The 20,755-nt window shown below is 43.7% G+C and overlaps 1 protein-coding gene across 1 annotated transcript; it reads right to left on the reverse strand.

Annotated features, from left to right (window-relative positions):
• Window positions 1-6,755: 6,755 nt before the first annotated feature.
• On the reverse strand, window positions 6,756-12,180 carry LOC116940248 (neuropeptide Y receptor type 1). Its single transcript, XM_032949763.2, has 2 exons — window positions 11,996-12,180; window positions 6,756-10,085 (listed from the first exon to the last, which is right to left on the reverse strand). The coding sequence occupies exon 2, from the start codon at window positions 9,885-9,887 to the stop codon at window positions 8,757-8,759; it is 1,131 nt and encodes a 376-aa protein (XP_032805654.1). The 5' UTR covers window positions 9,888-10,085; window positions 11,996-12,180; the 3' UTR covers window positions 6,756-8,756.
• Between the last annotated feature and the right edge of the window lie 8,575 nt (window positions 12,181-20,755).

A 20,755-nucleotide genomic window follows, 5' to 3' on the forward strand; every position in this document is an offset into this window, starting at 1 on the left:
TAGGCCACTCCAGGACCTTAATGTGCTTCTTCTTGAGCCACTCCTTTGTTGCCTTGGCCGTGTGTTTTAGGTCATTGTCATGCTGGAATACCCATCCACGACCGATTTTCAATGCCCTGGCTGAGGGAAGGAGGTTCTCACCCAAGATTTGACGGTACATGGCCCCGTCCATCGTCCCTTTGATGCGGTGAAGTTGTCCTGTCCCCTTAGCAGAAAAAACACCCCAAAGCATAATGTTTCCACCTCCATGTTTTACGGTGGGGATGGTGTTCTTGGGGTCATAGGTAGCATTCCTCCTCCTCCAAACACGGCGAGTTGAGTTGATGCCAAAGAGCTCCATTTTTGTCTCATCTGACCACAACACTTTCACCCAGTTGTCCTCTGAATCATTCAGATGTTCATTGGCAAACTTCAGACGGGCATGTATATGTGCTTTCTTGAGCAGGGGGACCTTGCGGGCGCTGCAGAATTTCAGTCCTTCACGGCGTAGTGTGTTACCAATTGTTTTCTTGGTGACTATGGTCCCAGCTGCCTTGAGATCATTGACAAGATCCTCCCGTGTAGTTCTGGGCTGATTCCTCACCGTTCTCATGATCATTGCAACTCCACGAGGTGAGATCTTGCATGGAGCCCCAGGCCGAGGGAGATTGACAGTTCTTTTGTGTTTCTTCCATTTGCGAATAATCGCACCAACTGTTTTCACCTTCTCACCAAGCTGCTTGGCAATGGTCTTGTAGCCCATTCCAGCCTTGTGTAGGTCTACAATCTTGTCCCTGACATCCTTGGAGAGCTCTTTGATCATTTCTTTGTCAGTGGGCAAACGTACAAAATCAGCAGGGGATCAAATACTTTTTTCCCTCACTGTATATAGGCCCTGATTTTAGTAATTTTGGTATTAATATGAGATTTGTAAACACATTCCTGCAATCCACGCAAGCCTCCAGGGAGAAGATATCTGGAGACAGCCCAGCAGCACCCGCTGGTGCATTAAACATGTACTCTGCTTTGCTCATATTCTAATCCATCCATGACCTGCGCATGTCACCTGTAATGAGAAAACCAGAGGTGGAGCTTATGGCGTGCCTGAATTGGAGCCACTGGTCATCCCTTGTGCAATGTAAGCCATCTCTAAACGAAACTCTTTTTTTTACCAGGTAAGGCCCAATGAGCTATATAGCTGTTTTTCAGAAACGACCTGGCCACAAATTATAGTGCAACGAAGTGACTTATCACGTGGAAATTTATAGCAGCCAAATACTCTAAATGCATGTCTATTCTAAATGTGGAGGGAAAAACCGGAGGATCCAGAGAAAATTCCACGCGACCACCAGATCGAACCCATGACCTCCTGCATACCATGTTAGATAGTTAACATCTCGCCACCGTGGCGCAATGTTAACTACTGGACTCCAACTAGCATGACTTCCCCTTCCTTCGCCTCTCAGTGCAGCAGGTATTGTAAACGAAGCATACAATTGCAGCCAGAATCTAATTAATAAAATGGAAAATTATGTTTTTTTATCGGAATATATGTATTGCTTTTTGTTAGGTTTATAAATCACAATTTATTTTAGTAGCATTCAACTTGACCTGAAAAGGTTCAACCTCCAAATTAATGAAAGCATTGATGTACAGTAAAGGTTTCTTTATCTTATATAATATATAAATACGTTGTTCCACCAAGGAGCACCAGTGTGCTTAAACGGACAAAATGGTAATTCAATATCGTCATTTTGGTGTCATATTCTGTATCACTGGTCCAGTATTTGAAATTTGAAAACTAGCCTAATATACTCTACAATGAGCACATGTGCAAACCGCAGAACATTTTGCTCGGAATAATACACGCAATTACTCTTCCTCGTGCTAAATGCCAAAAGGGTTATTCGAAATTACACCTGAATACCATGGACATTCTTTCCCAAAGAACAGCATAGCTATTGGACAGTGTTTGCTAACAGGTTGAGATGGGGTTACAACCAGGTGACGAAATGCATAGCTTGGGACTTGGAGGAAAGTAGTGCTGGACCTCTGAGCCACCCATCTCGACGCACAGCTTTATTAATAGCTGCAGCGCTTTGCCATTTAGCAGAAAAGGGTCACGTGCCATTAACATCATACGACATTGCTGCACTGGGTCACTCTTTCAAAACAAATACTACTACTACAATATTAGTTGAAATATTCTCAACAAATTGATTGGAATCAAACCGCTGCATACAAATCAATATGACGTGAATAATATTTAAATCACCCGCAAAGTGTGCGACATTGTAAGATTCATGAGACTCCATTAATGTCATGTATGCCTGATACAGTGTGCTGATTTATTGATAAATTGGGGTCATATAACATCACCAATCCTCATGTGTAATTTGAAGGTGACACGGTACCTTTAAGGCAAACAGCACACAGAACTCGTATTGGCTTCTGTGAATTATTTGACCTATGGGAAGAATGTTTAGAAATGGAATTAGCACAAATAGGTTGGATATTGATTGAAATACTAAGACTAAAGTGTGCCCATGTGAACCCAGCTCAGAAAGGCCATTGGGGAATTATAATAATGCCACAATAAAACTAATGTGGGATTATTATAATACTGTAGTTCGAAGTGATCATTGTAATTCACAGGTTAAAACTAGCTTTGTAGCATGAAATACATGTTTAAAATTCTAGATTTGAAGTTTTCGTGACTGAAATGATCCATACTCTTTGGTTCTTTCGGTAAAGTCCAATTTTAATCAATTTTGCCGATTTTTTTATGGAGAAGTTTTTTTAAAGTTCAAAAGTTTAATAACGTTTCTTATTTGTACCATCATATTAAAAGGGAAGTAAATTTTATTCACACTTAGAATGAAAGTGGAATTAAATAATGATACCATGCCTATTAAACTGATATATATTAAGTAATGAATCACAACTGCTTTGACTGAAAAACCAAAGAAAATTGACATTTTTAAATCAATTAACGTTATTTTCCAAGTGGCTATTGACACGTAACAAGAGTATTAAGCAGCACATATACATTTTGTGAGACCACAATATAGATTATGCATTCTATTAAACATTAGCTTGACAGGACCCTCCTAAAAAAGAGGATTGGAACTCAATGAGGCTTTCCGAAGTAAACAAGCACAATTATGACTTTACTATATTACATAATGGCTTGCTTAGGACCTCATTGTCTCAATGCAATCGACTACGTTGTGTTACGAAATCATTAGTATGTTTTTTCCCAGCATGTTTTTCCTTACCATAATAGGGCTTTAGTTTTCTATCCATTGACAATATTGCCCACTTTCCTTGAGACTCATTCTTTCTCAGTCGTGGCTATCTTGTTTTGGCAGACTTACCTATTGATGCCTTCTGTTCTGCTGACACCGTGTGTGGAATATAAAAAAACTAGGAGCCACTCCTACGAGCATCGTCAGCGACATCGCTTTGGGGTTCAACGTCGTGTGGGGAATTGGACATTTTAATGTTTGGCCACACTGGACATTACAAAGACAGCGTGCAGCGATGTGACTGCGTGTGAGATAAAACATCATGGGAAATTGCGTTATGGTCGATGTGGAAAATGTACCACGTGTGATTGTAAGTCGCACCAAAACATTGCTGAGCTCTGCAATTTAATTATTCTAAATAATTTCACTCTCTCTCTCTCACGCATACACATTTCAATAATGGGAGTTAAGCACACACATCAGGCCATGCATGGTTACAGTATTTTATCATGTAATTATTCCATGAAAAAGTACTTATTATGCCTTGCTTTTTCCCATCATTGATATTAAAATTGCACTACAGATATTACCAATAAGTAATATCTTTACTAAACTCTTTAGGCCTGGAATGATTTACTCCCCTCGGGATTTGATGAATTACCATTATTTGAGGAACTCTACGCTTCGATTCAAGAATCTGTTATTATTTCAATTGTTTACATTTTGGGTTCACGAAAGCACTTCTTGTGAACTCCGATTAGCGTGGCTGGCTACGTATGGTGCGAAAGAAGTTCAACATACATGCATACACATAACTCAAAGGTCATAAATTCTCAGTCACGCACAATGCAATGCACTCATCTTGAGTATATTACCCTCATCATCAGAAAATTACACAACAGAGCTATTTTGGAGTCACCTTAAGAGGCCTATGTATGTAGATAGCACGTGCCTTTTTGATGTCCGCAATCAGACTATGATGAATACCAAATATACCAAATGATAAACAAACACGTTATGCTTCAAAGCTGAGTAAGGCAAAATACTTAAATAAATTACATGTATAAACGTTACGGGTTTTTTTCTGTGATGTAATTGGTAAAGAGGCTGAGATGGCATCTCACTGCACCGGAGGGCCTAGTTCTACTAGCACGGGTGGCTGCCAGGATTCTAACCCGAGGTGTCAGTAGCGCTGTTGCATGCGCGAGTCTTCACCCCTTCAGCCACCTCTCTTATGTCAACTTTCAGTATTTTCTTGTTCCTCTGCTGTTCCAATCACACCAGAAGCTGTAAGCCATGACCTGACAAGTTATGTGAGACCGCTGAGCAAGGTTTGAGGTATTGTGAGGTTCTGTGGCCAAGATCCACACCTTTGAAATCAAATACGAGGGTCAGTGGTATGGATTCCATTGCGAGCAGGGAGTTGAAACTAATAAACATGACTGGGCAGACAATTGCATTGAACCTTAAAACAACTTCTTATCAGCAGAGTATGGTATTAGCTTCAGCTTTATTCTGCCCGAATATGAAACTGTTAAGGCATACCGTTGAACACAAGGGTTGTCATGCTTTATAGCATGTAGCAAATAGGAGGGAGTAAAGTTAGTGGGTGAGGCAGGGATATTTACAATGTATAATTTACATCACTTTATGAGTGCACTGCAGGATGAAGGTCTCACCACGCTGACCATACTTCACCATAGTGATCGTGTACAGGTCAGTGAAGGGCGCTGGGGCGGGGGCAGATTCAGCTATCACGCACGCGCCACTGATGTTAGCCGTGGCTGTAAACTTAAACGCGGATCGCCGAGTTCACAGCGCACTGCGCTAAACGAATTGCCACCGCTCCACCCCGAGGCAAGGGATGAAGTGCGTGATAGTATCGTGATCGCGGTTTACCACTATGCAGTGCTACGCACATTATTACATGTCTATCTTAATAATCCCATGAGTAACGTGGAGTGAAATGCGATATGAGCGATTCTAATGCTATATGAGCGATATTATTCAAAGGCTGTGACTCCAGCAGAACATTAAACTGCGGTATAATACAGAAACCTCCACTCCAGAGCAGTGCCGATGATTGACCCACAGTCTGGGACCCTCCAAGTAAATAAGTTATAGCGCAACATTGGAACATTTATGATTTTCATTTGGGAGTGGAATAATTCACCTCCCTGGCAATTCGATAAATTGCTGCAACACAGGGCCACCTATGAGAAATAAGAATAGGTTTCACCCTTTCTGGCAATACAAAAAACGTGTGTTAAGATGTTCAAACACCAAACAGATACCGACTTTTTGTGGTGAACATGCAAACACACATGCTCTGATAATATATGCAGTCTTTGAAACGTATTGGCCGCCACCATAGACAGACATTATTACAATATTATTATCAGAGCATGTTTGTTCGAATGTTCACCACAAGTACGTGTGGTCAACGCAGACTTGATCCCTTGCAAAATGTATATATTTGGTGTTTGAACATCTTAACGCCTCTTCTTTGGTTCTTTCGGTAAAGTCACGTAGAATGATCATAAAATAATAAATTGATAAAATAAAATAACACAATAATATTCTCATTATTATTGTGTTATTTTATTTTATTTTATCAATTTATTATTTTATTATCATTCTACGTGACTTTACCGAAAGAACCAAAGAAGATGAATCATTGCAGTCACGAAAGCTTTAAATCGAAATCTTAACGCCTGTTTTATTGGCAGAAAGGGTAGAACCCATTCTTAATTTTCACACGTTGATACCTGCAACAAGGTCCCATGCTAGAGGGCCACCAGGAGATTAATGAGGTGAATGGTAGCGCCTCTGGTGGTTGCATGAAGTGAACCCGTAATGTACAATATGCAGTGCTGTATATACATTACACATCTATTCTTACACAGGTAGTTGAACCCTTGTCGTGAGAATTGGAATGAACTGTATATTAATCGCTAAATCTAAGCATCAGTACACCCATAGTGTTTATATATTATATCAACACATGCATCTGAAGGAATTGTAGTCACATGTTTCCCACTTTCGCCATAGGAATTAATGTGGGAAAATCATCATGTGACGGTTGTGTGATCACATACAACCAATAAGACAAATGTTGTCTTATTGGTTGTATGATCACATACAACCAATGGATATGTGTATACGTTGCGAGTTTCTTGAACGTTCAGCATGTGGTATCAAAAGGAGGTTCACGAAGGTGTGGGTTTTGCATTATCCTGGGTGGATTGGTGGCACTGTGGCGAGCACACTGCACTTTGAACCCGTCCGACCCGAGTTCGATCCCAGACACGGATGGCAGTAGCGAGTGGTATTTTAACCGTTCCTGGATGCCCTCCCTTCACCAACATGCGTCGCACAGAGTGTTGAAATACGGCCAAGCAACTGCCATGGCCAATACGGCACCGGGAGGCCTTCATCCGGCAGTGGATTGAAAATGGGCTGTCCAATGATAATAAATGCAAGCGTTATCTTATTGACATGTGAGAGCAGATACACATACAAATGTAGCACTGTTGTAACTTTATTCCAATCCTTAGTAACAGACACCAACACCACGTCATATGAACCATTCCAGTCACTTATGATCGTCACAGCAAAAAAACTCAACAACAATCGTATGCTCGTAAGGCAAAGTCAGACGGACCAAACAGCTATTGCAAAACCTAGATTTACATTTATCTAGCACACACCGAAGCTGAGTAATACGTAACATCTACAATCAATATCAAAATGTACAGTAGACCTTCATTCAAATGGACCAGGAATTTACCGTTACAGGTTAATAAAAGCTTATACTGTATTCTTTTTTTTACATATTTCATATGCAATTATGTAACATGTAATTAACTTGTCAATCGATACACTTATTAAAACACATTTCTGTACATGGATGTGTCATCAATCAGTGCTGGATTCGAGAAATGTGATATAAAATAAAATAAACACTACCCAACATTTACCACCTTACAGATCACTTGACCCAAAAAGTATCCATACAATTCTTGGGGATAATAAATCATTCAATTTACCCAAAGTATGGGTAAAAATATTCAAAGCAAGCGGTAAACTTATTTTGCTGCTTTGAGTGCTTTTAGTATAAACTCTCATTAGATACATAGTGTAACACACGTGGTATATTGTTTTAATCTGTTTCTTTAAAGAAATAAAAGTACGTTAACGTAAAACCCTTCAAATTTACACGCGATTAAGTTGTTTTTATACCGTCATATATTTAAGCAAATGCTGTTACATGTAAGGCTGAAGCAAATGTGTGCTCAAATACAATATTTACATCAAACATGAATGCTCTATAACCACTCAAATTGGCATGTGCGTCATATATTGGCAAGTTAAACACATCTACTTATATGCAACGTGAACTGGTTATTAATCAATATTCTGAAAGTGGTAATTGCTACACAGCAGCATATATTGCATGACTGCAAAAGACACAAATGCAATAAAAGATTCGGGTAGTTTATCAGTTCCAATTAAACGTTGAACGTTATACACCCTCTGGAATATGGAGGTGCTATGTTTATTAATGACAAAATGATAGCACAGCATATGCTAACATTTTTTTTTATGATTCAGATTTAAGTAATGTGTGCCTGACATACCACAGAACGGGTGAACATAATGCAATAACGTTAATGCATAATTTTAAAAGATGTGATATTACGTGACTACTACAGAAAAATAACACCATACACAATAGTAAACATTAGTAAATGTTTACAATACAGCGCAACAACACTGTACATGCAGGATAGCCCCTTCTCCCAAAGCATTCCATTGTAGAAAATCCGTTTTTTTTAGACAAAATAAGTTACAAAAACCACATATAGATATATGGATACACATATCTCTACAATGATTTTACGTGACATTACATAGTGCAAAAATAATGCAGCAATGAAGCTCACAATTAGACTTGCAAGGCAACTTCAAAATATGCAAAATGCAGCACTGTTTTGCATTGCAATGTTCATATGTAAAGGTATCCCTCGATTTGCGCGCGTTTGGTTTACAACATTTCACTTTTCGATCAACGAAATCCAATTTCCGCGTTCACGCAAGTTCACACGGCACCTGCAATGAAATCAAACAAGAGCCACCCAGGAGGCTGTCTCAACCATCTGCAACAGTATCACAGTATCAGTGCAACATCAACGCCTCCACATCACCTTTACAGTCATTCTAAAATGCAGCTCTTTTTGCGAGTTCCCTGAAAAAGTAAATTGTTTTTTTTTTAAATCTGAGACTCGCTATTCAATCGTTGTAATCGTTATGTTCTTCATAAAACAAACATTGTATTTCGATAAGTGATGTGTGTATCGATTTCGGTGGGGAGTAGAGTTGGATAGACTGTCCGAAACACATCCTTTATTTTAAGTTTTTTAATTAATGGGAAAAACCATTCGAATTTACGAAATTAAGTTTGACACGTGTTTTTTTGAAGAACACACCCCTTCGGAAATCGAGGGATACCCATATATATGTTTTTTTTTATGCAGAGCTGTTTTTGCAGCTGAAACGCAAGGACCCCTTTGAAATGTCCGTGTTCATTGTGGAGAGGGGGAAGTTCTCCAAGTCCTCCTCCACGGGGTTGCACTGGCAGCACAGTATTGTAGCCTTGAGCTCCTTCTGAAAGTTATTGTTGAGAAACCCATAGAATATTGGATTTATACAGATGGAGAGCATGGCTGTCAGGTGACACAGCGAGAAGATGAGGTCATGCTGGCAGTGAAGTAGTAAAGTTGGGTTCCAGTCAGAAACGGCATTGAAGGCATAGAGTGGCAGCCAGCAGATGGCAAACCCTGCGACTATGGCCACCAGCATCATATTAATCTTTTTCATGTGCGAGGCCCTCACTCCGTTGCCCCCGCCCTCCCTTCCTGTCGGCAGCATCTTCTTGCGCTGCCGCAGTCTCAGGAATATCCTCAGGTAGCAGAGGAAGACGAAGAGCAGCGGGCAGCTGAACTGAAACACCAGCAGGCTGGTGGTGAATGCGAACTTGGAGGTGTCCGAGGGCCACAACTCAATGCACGCCACCTTCTCGCCATAATCTGGGAAATAGTGTGACAGGTTGCGGTATGGCTCGTCGGTGAGCACATGGAATGCAAGAAATGGAGAGGACATTGCAAAAGCTGTCACCCAGATGGCACCAATGGCTACGTAGGCATGGTTGAGGCTGGGCTTCCAGCCGGTGGGATTGATGATGAGCTGGTGCCTCTCTATGGCGATGAGCACCAGCGAGAAGATAGACACGCTCACGGCCGAGCACTGCAGGAAGGGGCTGCCCTTGCAGAGTGCCTCTCCAAAGATCCAGTGGTCCATGAGTGTGTAGGCGATGGTGAGGGGCAGGCACACGAGGCCGACCAGCATGTCAGAGAACGCCAAGTTGACGATGAGGATGTTTGTCACATTGTGAAGCTCGCTGTGACGCAGAATGACCAGCACAAGCAACGAGTTTCCCAGTAGCCCCAGGGCTATGAGCACACAGTAGGTGGCAATCACGAACGATCTGACTGCCTGTGGTGTCTGGCAATGGTCCAGGTCAAGCGGAGGCATTTCACTCCAGTTAGACTGATAAAACCTGGACATGTTCCGCACGTTCAGAAATTCGATGATATCCATCGTGGTGTGTCTGCTTCCACGCTGCTTCCTTTAACTGGCTCGCCACTTTATTCACCAGGATATGGGACCTGAGGCAAGCAGATTTTGCGTGTCTTCAAGCCTCCTTCTCCTCCGATGTGACATGCTTGCCACTTGTGATTTAAGGGGAGGCATCAATCTAATGTTCTTAATTTACACTCCACGTCTTTAGAAAACACCCTGAAATAACAATGCAGCATAGGATTAAATTAACATTTTAAATAATTCTAAATATCCAAGTTGATCACACTGTTATAGGAGTAAAAGATTACATTTATATTTCTGACATATAAAGCTGACAAAAGCAACATTGTATAATATGTACATCGATCACCGAAAGGTAGTATTTATCAGGTTATTGATTTAGTGTAGATTGAGCACATCTTTAAATGTGTGAAATGTTTATATGAAGCGTCAACTGGTTTGTTTGATATGTCGACTGTCAGAAAGACGAGTGGTTCAACGAAGTTCAACTCAGGGTAAACATGTAAGATCACATGGGCACGTGTATACACAACACAAGCGTCTATACACAAGGGGCAGCGTTAACGTGTTTGAGGGTATTTAAAGTGTGCACTCACATGCACTTTACTAATGGACTCGCTCTGTGTTACAATATTCATCCGAATAATAAGACGCACCTTCCCGCTCCCCCCCCCCCCCATTTTAAAGCAAAAAGATAGGATCTGCGTCTTATAAATCGGTATATGCGCGTGACCAAGATTTACATTATCCGTATGAACACTGTGCAGAATGTTGGGTCGCGTCTTACTTTCTGGAGCATCTTGAAATCAGGCGAGTGCGGTTATGCGGTAACCCAAATGATCAGCGCACTTGCGACCTCGTGGCTGCAAGTGCAGGCCATTAGAGGGAGTTCCAATCGTGCGTGCCGACGGGTATGATGTTTTGTAACGTCTCGAACAAAACCAAATAAATTACCAACGTGAGAGAGTAAGTGCGTGTGCGCTGAAATGCACACATGAAACTAAATACGCGAGCACATTAACGCGGATCTATTTGACGATTATACGAATATAATCTAATATAACATCGAGGTTATGCAACGGGGCTTAAATCCGCACACTGCCAAATCACGAAAGCGCGTTTTATTTCCCCGCTCCGAATTCTTTACACTTCGCAGGCGCCTTTCACCACCGAAGATCACAAAGGGGCTGTACAAAATACACACACGCGCGCACAATTTGGACAGGGCTCATCCTGCACGATCACAATTACACGACCAGACGCGCGTTTGCTGACAGCTGGCGCTGCTGTGAACAGCGTCTCGTAGGTACAACACTCACTTGTATTACATCATTGCGCTCCATTTAAGGCTTCCCGATTACGAGAGGCGCAGTGCAACTGCTTTAACGCTACCGATTTATTCATCAACACGCTACCGATTTATTCATCAACACACACGCGCGCGCGCGCGCATTTAGCTTACATGGCGAGAAAAGCGGGCTCTGGTATGAGTTGAATTGAGATATTTTTCACTTCTAATTTGAAATTAGTGCGAATAGAGCAAGCCGCTGGAAATATCATTAAAGGTACAATATCGTGATATAATTGTGCACTGTCAATAACGCGGTTTAGACAATCACACGCCTTGCTTAATTCTCTTCGATGCCGTGCACTGGAACGCTCTGTGTGAGTTAAGTGTTTGCTGCACAAACAAAACCAGGAGACCGTAGACTCTCACGGAGAACCAACGGACTCGTATAGGGATCCACACTTACAGAGACACCCAGATAGATTCTACCCAGACATCCATAGGAACCCATAGACTTACACAGAGACCCAGAGACCCATAGATTCACATAAACCCAAAGACTGGCATAGATATCCATAGGACGTTTAAAAGAGCCCGATAAAACTCGCATACGTTTGAGCCACAGACTTAACAGAGACTCATGACTCAAATCGAGACCACAGATCACGTTTCTGTTCAAAACCAAATGCAGGACTTTCCTTTTCCCTTCTGCCTATGAGCGGACTGCATTCTCCATCCAAGAGTTTATTGGAATAGAGGGCAGTCATTTACTTTTTATTCTAAACTCCACTTTGTCGTCCAATTGAATGTCACGCACCTTCTCCGCTGTATTGAAGCCTGCACCACGGGGTTGCCGGGCGCGTGTCCCCGCTCTGCGACAATCACTCCGTGCTCGCCAGGAGGGACGGCCGAGAGATGTGAAGGTGCAGACGAAGGCTCTCTCACTGCCCGACCCCACATCCCCCCCCCGGCACCTCCTCCTCCTCCTCTCACCGGGGCGCGCGTACTTCTTAAAAAAAAACCCCAACAATCCAGTCGCCGCCTCCTTGCGCGCACGTGACTGTGATGTGAGCGCGGGTGGTGGTGGTGGTGCTGCTAGGGGGTGGGAGTAGGTGGGTGGGAGATGTCAGCGTATGTGGGGGGTGGCTGGAGGGACGATGCTGGGTGGCGTAGGCGGAGTGTGGTGCTGTAGAGGGGGGGGAGGTGATGATGTTGAGGTCAAGGGACCTAAGCCGCGGAGATGTGAAGGAGGAGGAGGAGGATGGAGGCGTCTGTGTGTGTGCGGTGCTGGGAGCGGTCGTGTGTGTGTTGAACTTCCTTCACACCGCTCGCTAGACAACCGTGCCGATTGGTGGTGGAGCGGTTAGCGCGCTGCGCTGCGAGCTCAATGCCAGCTCACGACCAACGTCAAGTGGCGATTATCTGAACCGGTCCTGGGATTCCCCTAGGTCGACTCAGCCTCAAATGAGTACCTGGTGCGGTGTGTAAACATCGCCACTTGGGGAGACAAAGGCGGTCGGGCGTGGTGCTGGCCACCCACCCCCCTGTAGTGCCGTACCGGCCTTCATAGGCGCTCGCTAACGGCACTTGCCCCAACAGTCTGCGAAGGCTATTCGGGGGGATCTTTTGTCTTTGGTGCGGGGCGGGTGGGGGGGGTTGCGGAGATTTAGTTGGTTCGGGAAGTTGGGGAGGTGGGCTGGGTGGAAGTCGAGTTGGATGCTTGCCTTTGATGCAACGATGATGAACTGGTGATGCGTGTGAGAAACACGTGTTGGTGCCCGAGAGATATTTACCGAGCTCTCGGTGTGTTTGTGTGCATGCGTAGCACACTGCGGAGATGCGACGTTTAATTGCCCTGCAGTTCAGAAGCCTCAAACGTCATTTTTCTTTTATGATGGGGGTTTCAGGTCATTTTCGGCATATATTTGAATGTCTGAGTTCAGATGCTGCACAGCGGTCAAACGGCACAGAGTAATAACACCGGGGCAGTCCAGACGCTGACCACGGTTGGCTCTTGGTAAGTTCCTGCGCGATCCACGTGCCAGGCTTTACTGGTGTTGTCTGTCGCCTGTGCGCCCTATATTACTCTGGCTTTGTGTATACAATAATTGTCACCAAGGGTTTTTGTTTTAAAGCACGTGACAACACTTGAGCCGGGAGCATGTGATGCAGCACTTTTGGAGCAAGGCTTGGCACCAGGAGATGGTAGTGCAGAAAATTGAGTACTGAATCCCATCTGTGCGGAGATGTGAATGCGTGGTGGGTTAATCTCCAGTTTCTATGGTTTCATTCCACATGGCAAACACTTCAGACTCAGCGAGGCTCAAAGAACATTGGATAAGGAACATTGCCATTACCCATTATTATTGTATTTTTATTGTTCTCAATCTTTCATTCATACAAAGGCGTCAATCAAAAATGTTCTTGCTTATGCTGAAATGTGGTGATGGTTTATGCAGCCAGGGATATTCTAGCAGGGTGAATAGATGGCTTGCGTATTTAAAACTCGTGACATTGTAAACTGACCGTGTTGCCCCACGTGTAACATTGTCGGTGTCGGAACTTAAATGACATTTCAGAGACAGCTTGTGACGCCACCTTGTGACGCCACCCTCATCGCTCGTCCCACTTTGTGTTTAGCATAAACAGAAACAGCGCTCGGTCGTTTCCTCAAATGATGAAGATTTGTAAGCCCAGGACGGCTTCGAGAGGTCGTAACCCATTGATACCCAATTCGCTTCGTGTTTTCTCATCATCAGTCCTCAATTCTAAAATACCAACTGACACAATTGGAAACGTTACGTACACGTGTTTTTTTAGCCCCTTTGTCTATTCACTACTGAATAGAGCCCTCCCCCCCACCCCACGCCGTCGAGGTCGTGGGGTTGTTTGACCATACTTCACCACGCTGGTCAGTGCCGGTTTACGACTGGCGGCCAAATAATTGTTTCAGTCAACACACGTCACTCATGTTAAGCCGTGAATCCAACTCTGGTGGCCAGGTTCATCGCGAGACACGCGATCCACTGCAACGTCACTGATCGCTGCAATAAACATAATTTATTATCTTCCCAAAGTGCGAACTAATAACTACGGCTCTATCATGGAGCCAATAAATATTGGACGCAGCGCGTAGAAAGCGTTGTACAGTACTTTAAACATGATAGCTACAAGTGGCAGGGGTTGGTGGAACATCGGGGGTTACACAACGACCAAATGATAGTGTAAGCACCATGCTCTCCTGATTCAGCAGCACAAATCCCCGTAAACACGAGGCCAACCCTGACCTGGCAACGTTGCTCAACAGTTTCTTCAAACAGCGCTTTACAGATCACATTTTTGTCCAGATGCCTTTTATAGTTGCCCAAACGCAGCTCCCAGCAGCAACAGCAGCAACAGCGCACTGTGGCGGAAATCCCGATGTTTCTGTACGGGACCCTGCAGGAGTGCGTGACACTTCAGCGGCAATCGATGGTTTTGGTACTCGCATTCGCACGCAACATCGATTGTTCCAGTGACTTATTATGCGTCCTTATGGCACGAGGCACGAATGAATGCGGTACAAGCGTATTAATTAGTAGATGGGGGACATCTCGAATTACAAATAAATACGAGATGTGAGCCGCGGAAACGCCCAGGTATTTACCGTTCAGCACTTGGACACGATTGTTGCTGTGCAGGGAGGGACATGCACTAATAATTATAATTCTTCACGACGGGAACTTCTCAATAATTCTCCCAATATTTTGTGTCTGCCAATTCATGTTGGGCCACTTCATATTTCATAACTTTTTTTTGCGCGTGGGGTGATGAAGTAATAACACTGTGATGTCCTTCATTTACCCAGGAAATCCTCGCTAAGTCTTAAGACTATATTTGTTTTTTTCCAGAATCCTGCCTTAGGACGGTTGGCCAATTCGATCATGAGCGTTTGGCTTCATGTGTGAGGAAACTGTAGTTCCCGGAGAAAGCTCGAAAATGCCAAGGGGGTAACACCCAAAGGCTTCACACAGATATAATACACTGATTTACTCCCAAAGGCTTCACACAGATATAATACACCGATTCACTCCCGTCATCTCCTGGCCACTTTGCAGTCTTAGCATACAGCATCCTGTTACTTTCTTCTTCCCAAAAGCAATCACCCATTCAAGTAAGTACTGTACTGGCCAAACTCCATCCACCCTGCTTAGCTTGTGGAATCTGACGAGATCGGTGCATTCAGCATGATTGGGTGAGGTTGTGAGATGTTAACTACCTCGCCTGGTATACAGGAGGCATGGGTTCGATCCCGATCCTGGCGCCTGTATATTTGGAGTTTTACTTGTTCTCCCCGTGGTCATGTGGATTTTCTCCAGGTCCTCCGGTTTTTCCCTTCACATTTTGAAACGTTCGCTTTGAGTATTTGGCTGCGATACATTTCCACATGATAAGCCACTTCGTTGCGCTATCATTTGTGGCCAGGTCGCTTCTGAAAAAGCGCTCTATATAGCTCAGTGAGCCTTACCTGGTAAAATAAAACATAGTTTCGTTTATAGTTTAGTTAATTTTACACTGGACTGCCCACGCACATACACGATGGAAGAACACTCAAACTGAGCACGTAAACATTATAACCCATGTCCTATACTGTACCCCCTCCTCCCCCATCCCTCATATTCGTAAAGCGTTTCACAGTCCAAGTCGCCAGGTCGCAGCATCTTGGCGTGAATGTTTGTGTGTGGACGCGATATGAATCTACATTGTGTTGCAACCTTGTGTAGTGTGGCCTTGTTTGACGGCGGGAGGCATGACAAAGCTCAGCGGCACGACACCGCCGTCGTTGCTGTTCAGCAAAACTTTAAACAAATGTTGAACGCGAGTCACGATACGATATGCTTTTGTCTATCGTGCATTCTGCGCTCGCTCTTCCTCCTCAATGCATTTGAGAAACAGCTGTAACGAACCTTAACTTCTCATGGTTTTGATCGCAAGAATTCAGAAAGGGGTCCGAGTATTCAACCACCGACGCTACCGAATTATATATTGTAAATCCTAAACCGCATCACCACGACTAAAAAAAAAATGCACGGCTGTACCCGGAGAAACGCAGACTTCGACGGTGTTTCGAAGTATCTGCTTCAACCCTAGATGGGCCCAACCTTGGTGACCTGATCTTTGTCGGCCGTCGAGCTTGTCCCCCAGGGTTAGGAAAATATTTTGAAAAAAATGTATTTATCTGGAGGTCGATGGCTCACGAAGCTGGGCTGTACTGCGGTCGATTCACTTCTCTGTTCCAGGAAAACTGGATTGCCGACCCCACGATCTCGTGCCTCCATCCGCGTGCTGCAGGTTCCACATCCGGCAGCCTCTGCAGGGTTATCCATTTGTAGATGCCCCCCGGGGCTTTATTTTTTACTCTGTATTTCCCTGAACGCTGCTAGGCTGGCTTGCAGTAGACCTCGGTTTAATGGCCACCACTTAAGTACAAAGTATGCCGATCCATAATCCGATACGGTTAGCTACGTATGGTTCGAAAGAAGTTTAACAAACATACATATTATGGCACCCAGTGCTCCTTTAACAATATCAACATATGTATAGGAATATAGGGTACGTTAAAGACAACATAAAGCAAGATAGATTGTGGCGTGCCATAATTATTCCCAGAACAGCGTTCCAGACTGTTCCAGATGAAAGTAATCAGTGGATATATGCCATTAAAATAATCAGAAACTATAGAGAATTTGGCAGCGTGTTTTGAGACTCCAGACGCACACGCACCCACGCACGCATTGAGAGTTGATGTTATGCTGCACGGGTTACGAACCATAAAGTGCAGTGGCGTCACTCAGGGTTTATGGGAAGATGAACAATTGGCCACCCCCACACACTTTCCTCCTTAGAGGGCTGGCGTTTGCCCGTGAGGCCATGTATGGCACTAATTGCTATGCACTGAATGCCTTGCGAAATTTACTACCTATAGCCTTGGTGGTGCATAAACGTATGTGTGTGTGTGTGCATATATATGGGTCGAATTAATTGAATTGCTTTATTAAATGGAATGGAGAACAACAAAAATAATGAACACGCAGCTAATTATCGTGTACATGATTATTGTCATCATTTCAGTGCCGATGCCCAAATGATACTTAATGCTTCAGATATCGATTATTCAGATCACGGAAGCTAAGATGGTACAAACCTAGATAGTGCTGAGATGAGCAAAAAACCCCATGCCTTAAAATAGGTGTTGGGTGAGGGGCTACGTTGTTAACAGAGAACAATACGGGGGGGGGGGGGGGAATCTGGGGGTTGTACTGTGCTATGCACCCGCCTTCACCTACCAGCACTGCACTGACTAGCGAGGTGAAATATGCGGCGTCGAGTGACCCTCATCCAGCAGTAGGTTGACAGAAGGGTTGTACACGTACTCCTTGACAATCATTACTATAGCAATCGTAAACGTTAACACGCTGCAGTACATAATAGCGGTGCATAATACTTCGCTTTACCCGTTTGGCAATGCTGTGTACAGCATGCTATCACTGATACGAATTCACAATTAAGCCAAGCCTGAGCGGTCCTTGCGAAGGACGCGCGTCCATTGCGTAACAAGGGAAATACCTAAATCCATTCGGTGGTTATGCGCCTAAGAACAGACATTGAAGGAGGTGTGAACTGGAGCAACCAAGAGACAGAAGAGGATGGCGATGAGACTGAGTGGTCCTTGAGGCACCAGCCAATTGTGTAGCGGGAGGAACACGCGGAGTTGATAAGAGCAGTGTCTCGAGATCGGGTGTCGACGTCACAGTCACAGCAACATCTAGCACGCGGTAGAAAGTCGAAGTAGCCTGGCGTGATGGCATTAGCCACGATGTCCTCTTAACCTTGAAAAGAGAACATTGCATTAACTGGGAACAGTAAAGGCTTGTGTGTAACTGAGTATGTCGGCATCACATTAGCCAAGGCTATTCGAACGTCGTCGTAAAGAAATGGGGCAATTTAATGCACGTATCTCATTATTTGATTTGCAATAACAAAAAAAAAGCTAAATGCACATTGTCTAAATAGCATAGTTATTGCTCACATTAGGCAGGCTTTTACTCACCACAAGCATATCATTGCCACATAGTATGAAAGACAAACAGCTCAGTACAGAAATGAGTGTCGTCAGATTATAACTGCGTCATGCATACGGCTGCCATTCAACCACACGGTTGTGAGGGTGGTTAGGCCATATTCTGTAGGGCCTTCTAGGATCGGTTCAGATATCACTCGATTCTGATTTTAGCTGTGGCCAGGAATCGAACTCAGGGTCCTAGCATAGTGTGCTCACCACTGAGCTACTGCTGCCCCAGTTATGCACTAGCTTCGAAAGCATACCGCAAAAGCAGTATCTGTCGTACGTTTATATGTTTACTCTGTGCATAACCAAAACACGATTGTTTTATATATTTTAATGTTATGTTTCAGCAAATGAATAAAACATGTATTCCTTCTACGATTCGTTATTGTTGAGATGGCAACATTTCAACCAGCTGCCATATAGCTGGATACAAACAATTTTAATCTAAAATTTGCATTGTGTATTTTACCCAGAGGGTGTGTAATAATGAACACATTCATGGCGTAGGCTAGTAAAGCTCAGATCGCAATACGGCACCGCATTGGAAGGCGCTCCACGTTATGCACCATCACTGTTTTCCATTTCAGTCTCGAGTCAATATGATATTTTCACTTTGCCTATCGCACACAATAATTTCAGATAGGTTTCAGCGAAGTTTGTGTTTGCTGACTTTTCAACATTTACAAATAGGAGACACTGTCGGTGTGTCTGTTATATTAAGACATTGTGTGGTGGTACATTTAATAACGGGGTCTGGCCACAAAAAAAAACATCAACGGAAGGGTGGAAAGAGTAACATCGCCGTGAGCAATAGCTGGGTTTCTCGATTGATATTTTTTTATTGGAACAACATTAATTACTTAAAAAAACACATTTTCTGCCGAAAAGTTTGTTCATGCTATTTCCAATAGGCCTACTTAATTCATAATGTGATCATAAGACATGTTACGGTTAACTGTGGGTGTTTTATTTCATCACACTTGTGTTTATTAGTATGAGTTGTCACGTGAGGCCGTAAATAACACTCTATAGCTGTACTGTAGGCAGCGATGTAAAGTCATTTATGAAATTAGCCAGCGGGACTCATTCTCCCCAAGGAAAAAGGGGGCAGGCGAGTCGTATGACCTGCAGGACATTTCTGCCATCTGCTGGATTACTTCGGCATTACACGACCAGAGGTCCAGCTTGCGTGTGCATGGCCCAGCAGCACCCCCTGTCGGTACCGCAAGGACATGATCAGTACAATGTTTAGCAAACTGGGAATAAACACGGTGGATCCCCCTACTGCATTTGGCCTTGTTTGTGTGTAACTAGCCTTTTGCCCGTCCGAGGACGGGTGTATTGCAGTAAATCTGAAACTTGCAAGCGAAAAGCAGACCGCGACGTGATAATCATTGCATTAATGCGTGTGCAATTTGTAAAGGCCGCGGTGATACAGACCTCTACATTTTTACTTAAAACGTTCGTGACTGCAGGAAATCATATTCTTTGGTTCTTTCGGTAAAGTCACGTAGATAGGAAATAAAATATCTCTATCCCTCTCTACCCCTCTCTCTCCCCCGTCTCTCTCCCCTATCTCTACCCCCCTCTCTCTCCCCCTATCTCTACCCCCCTCTCTCTTTTTTTCCCTTTTATGTTAGCATTTTATTCGTGGAAATGTGGTAAATGAAGATGCAACAACAACAATAATGTTGGTTTTTATCTTTAAAAGTGGCATAGCATGCTTGGCATAGACTTTGGTGCAGGGAATTAAATTACGTTGCTGCCTCCCTGTCCAATTTATCATCTCTTTGGAACCTGCTGTCGAGGCCTCTCCGGCCCTTCGGCCACCGGTTGCAGTTGCACCGACTGCACACACTCAATAGCTAAATAAACCGATGTTAATAAATCACTAGAGCGTATGCAATGGTGGCGATGCCAGGCTTTAGATTTAAAGAATATATTTTTAGGATCAATGAAACTTGAAGCTCATTTTTCACAGCTCGAGACACACAGCTAACAGACACGTCTAAAGAAAAAGGGGTGCTTGTTTATTTGGTTTTATATTTACACCTTATGGATGTCGCTTGTAGCAACCAAAATGAATTGCACTTAAGTAATGTGCATGACCAACCCTCCCCTGCAGGGACAGAGTTGCCTGCGTGAGGTGGTTAAAAAAAATCGGTGACCGATCTACAAGTGTGGGATATTATACAAGTTGGATTTTGGACCACATCCCAACAGACAAAAGCAGGAACCTAAACAGGAGGTGGATTTCTCCACAAATCTGGCTGCCGCCTGTTGATACCGGTTGTAATTGCTGGTGAAATGTCGTACTCAAGATTGTAAATGTTGTGGATTTGCTCTCCAACACACCGGTGTGCTGTACTAGTAACGATTTGACACGTTCTGTTTATGTATGTGACAAACCTTACTGATTGGCTGTGTCGGGTGGTGGCGGGTTTAATGACACATTCATATTTACGCGAT

Source organism: Petromyzon marinus, unplaced genomic scaffold, assembly GCF_048934315.1.
Source record: "Petromyzon marinus isolate PM22_M1 ecotype Great Lakes invasive population unplaced genomic scaffold, UKy_Petmar_22M1.pri1.0 PM_Scaffold_378, whole genome shotgun sequence".
Taxonomy (NCBI): domain Eukaryota; kingdom Metazoa; phylum Chordata; class Hyperoartia; order Petromyzontiformes; family Petromyzontidae; genus Petromyzon; species Petromyzon marinus.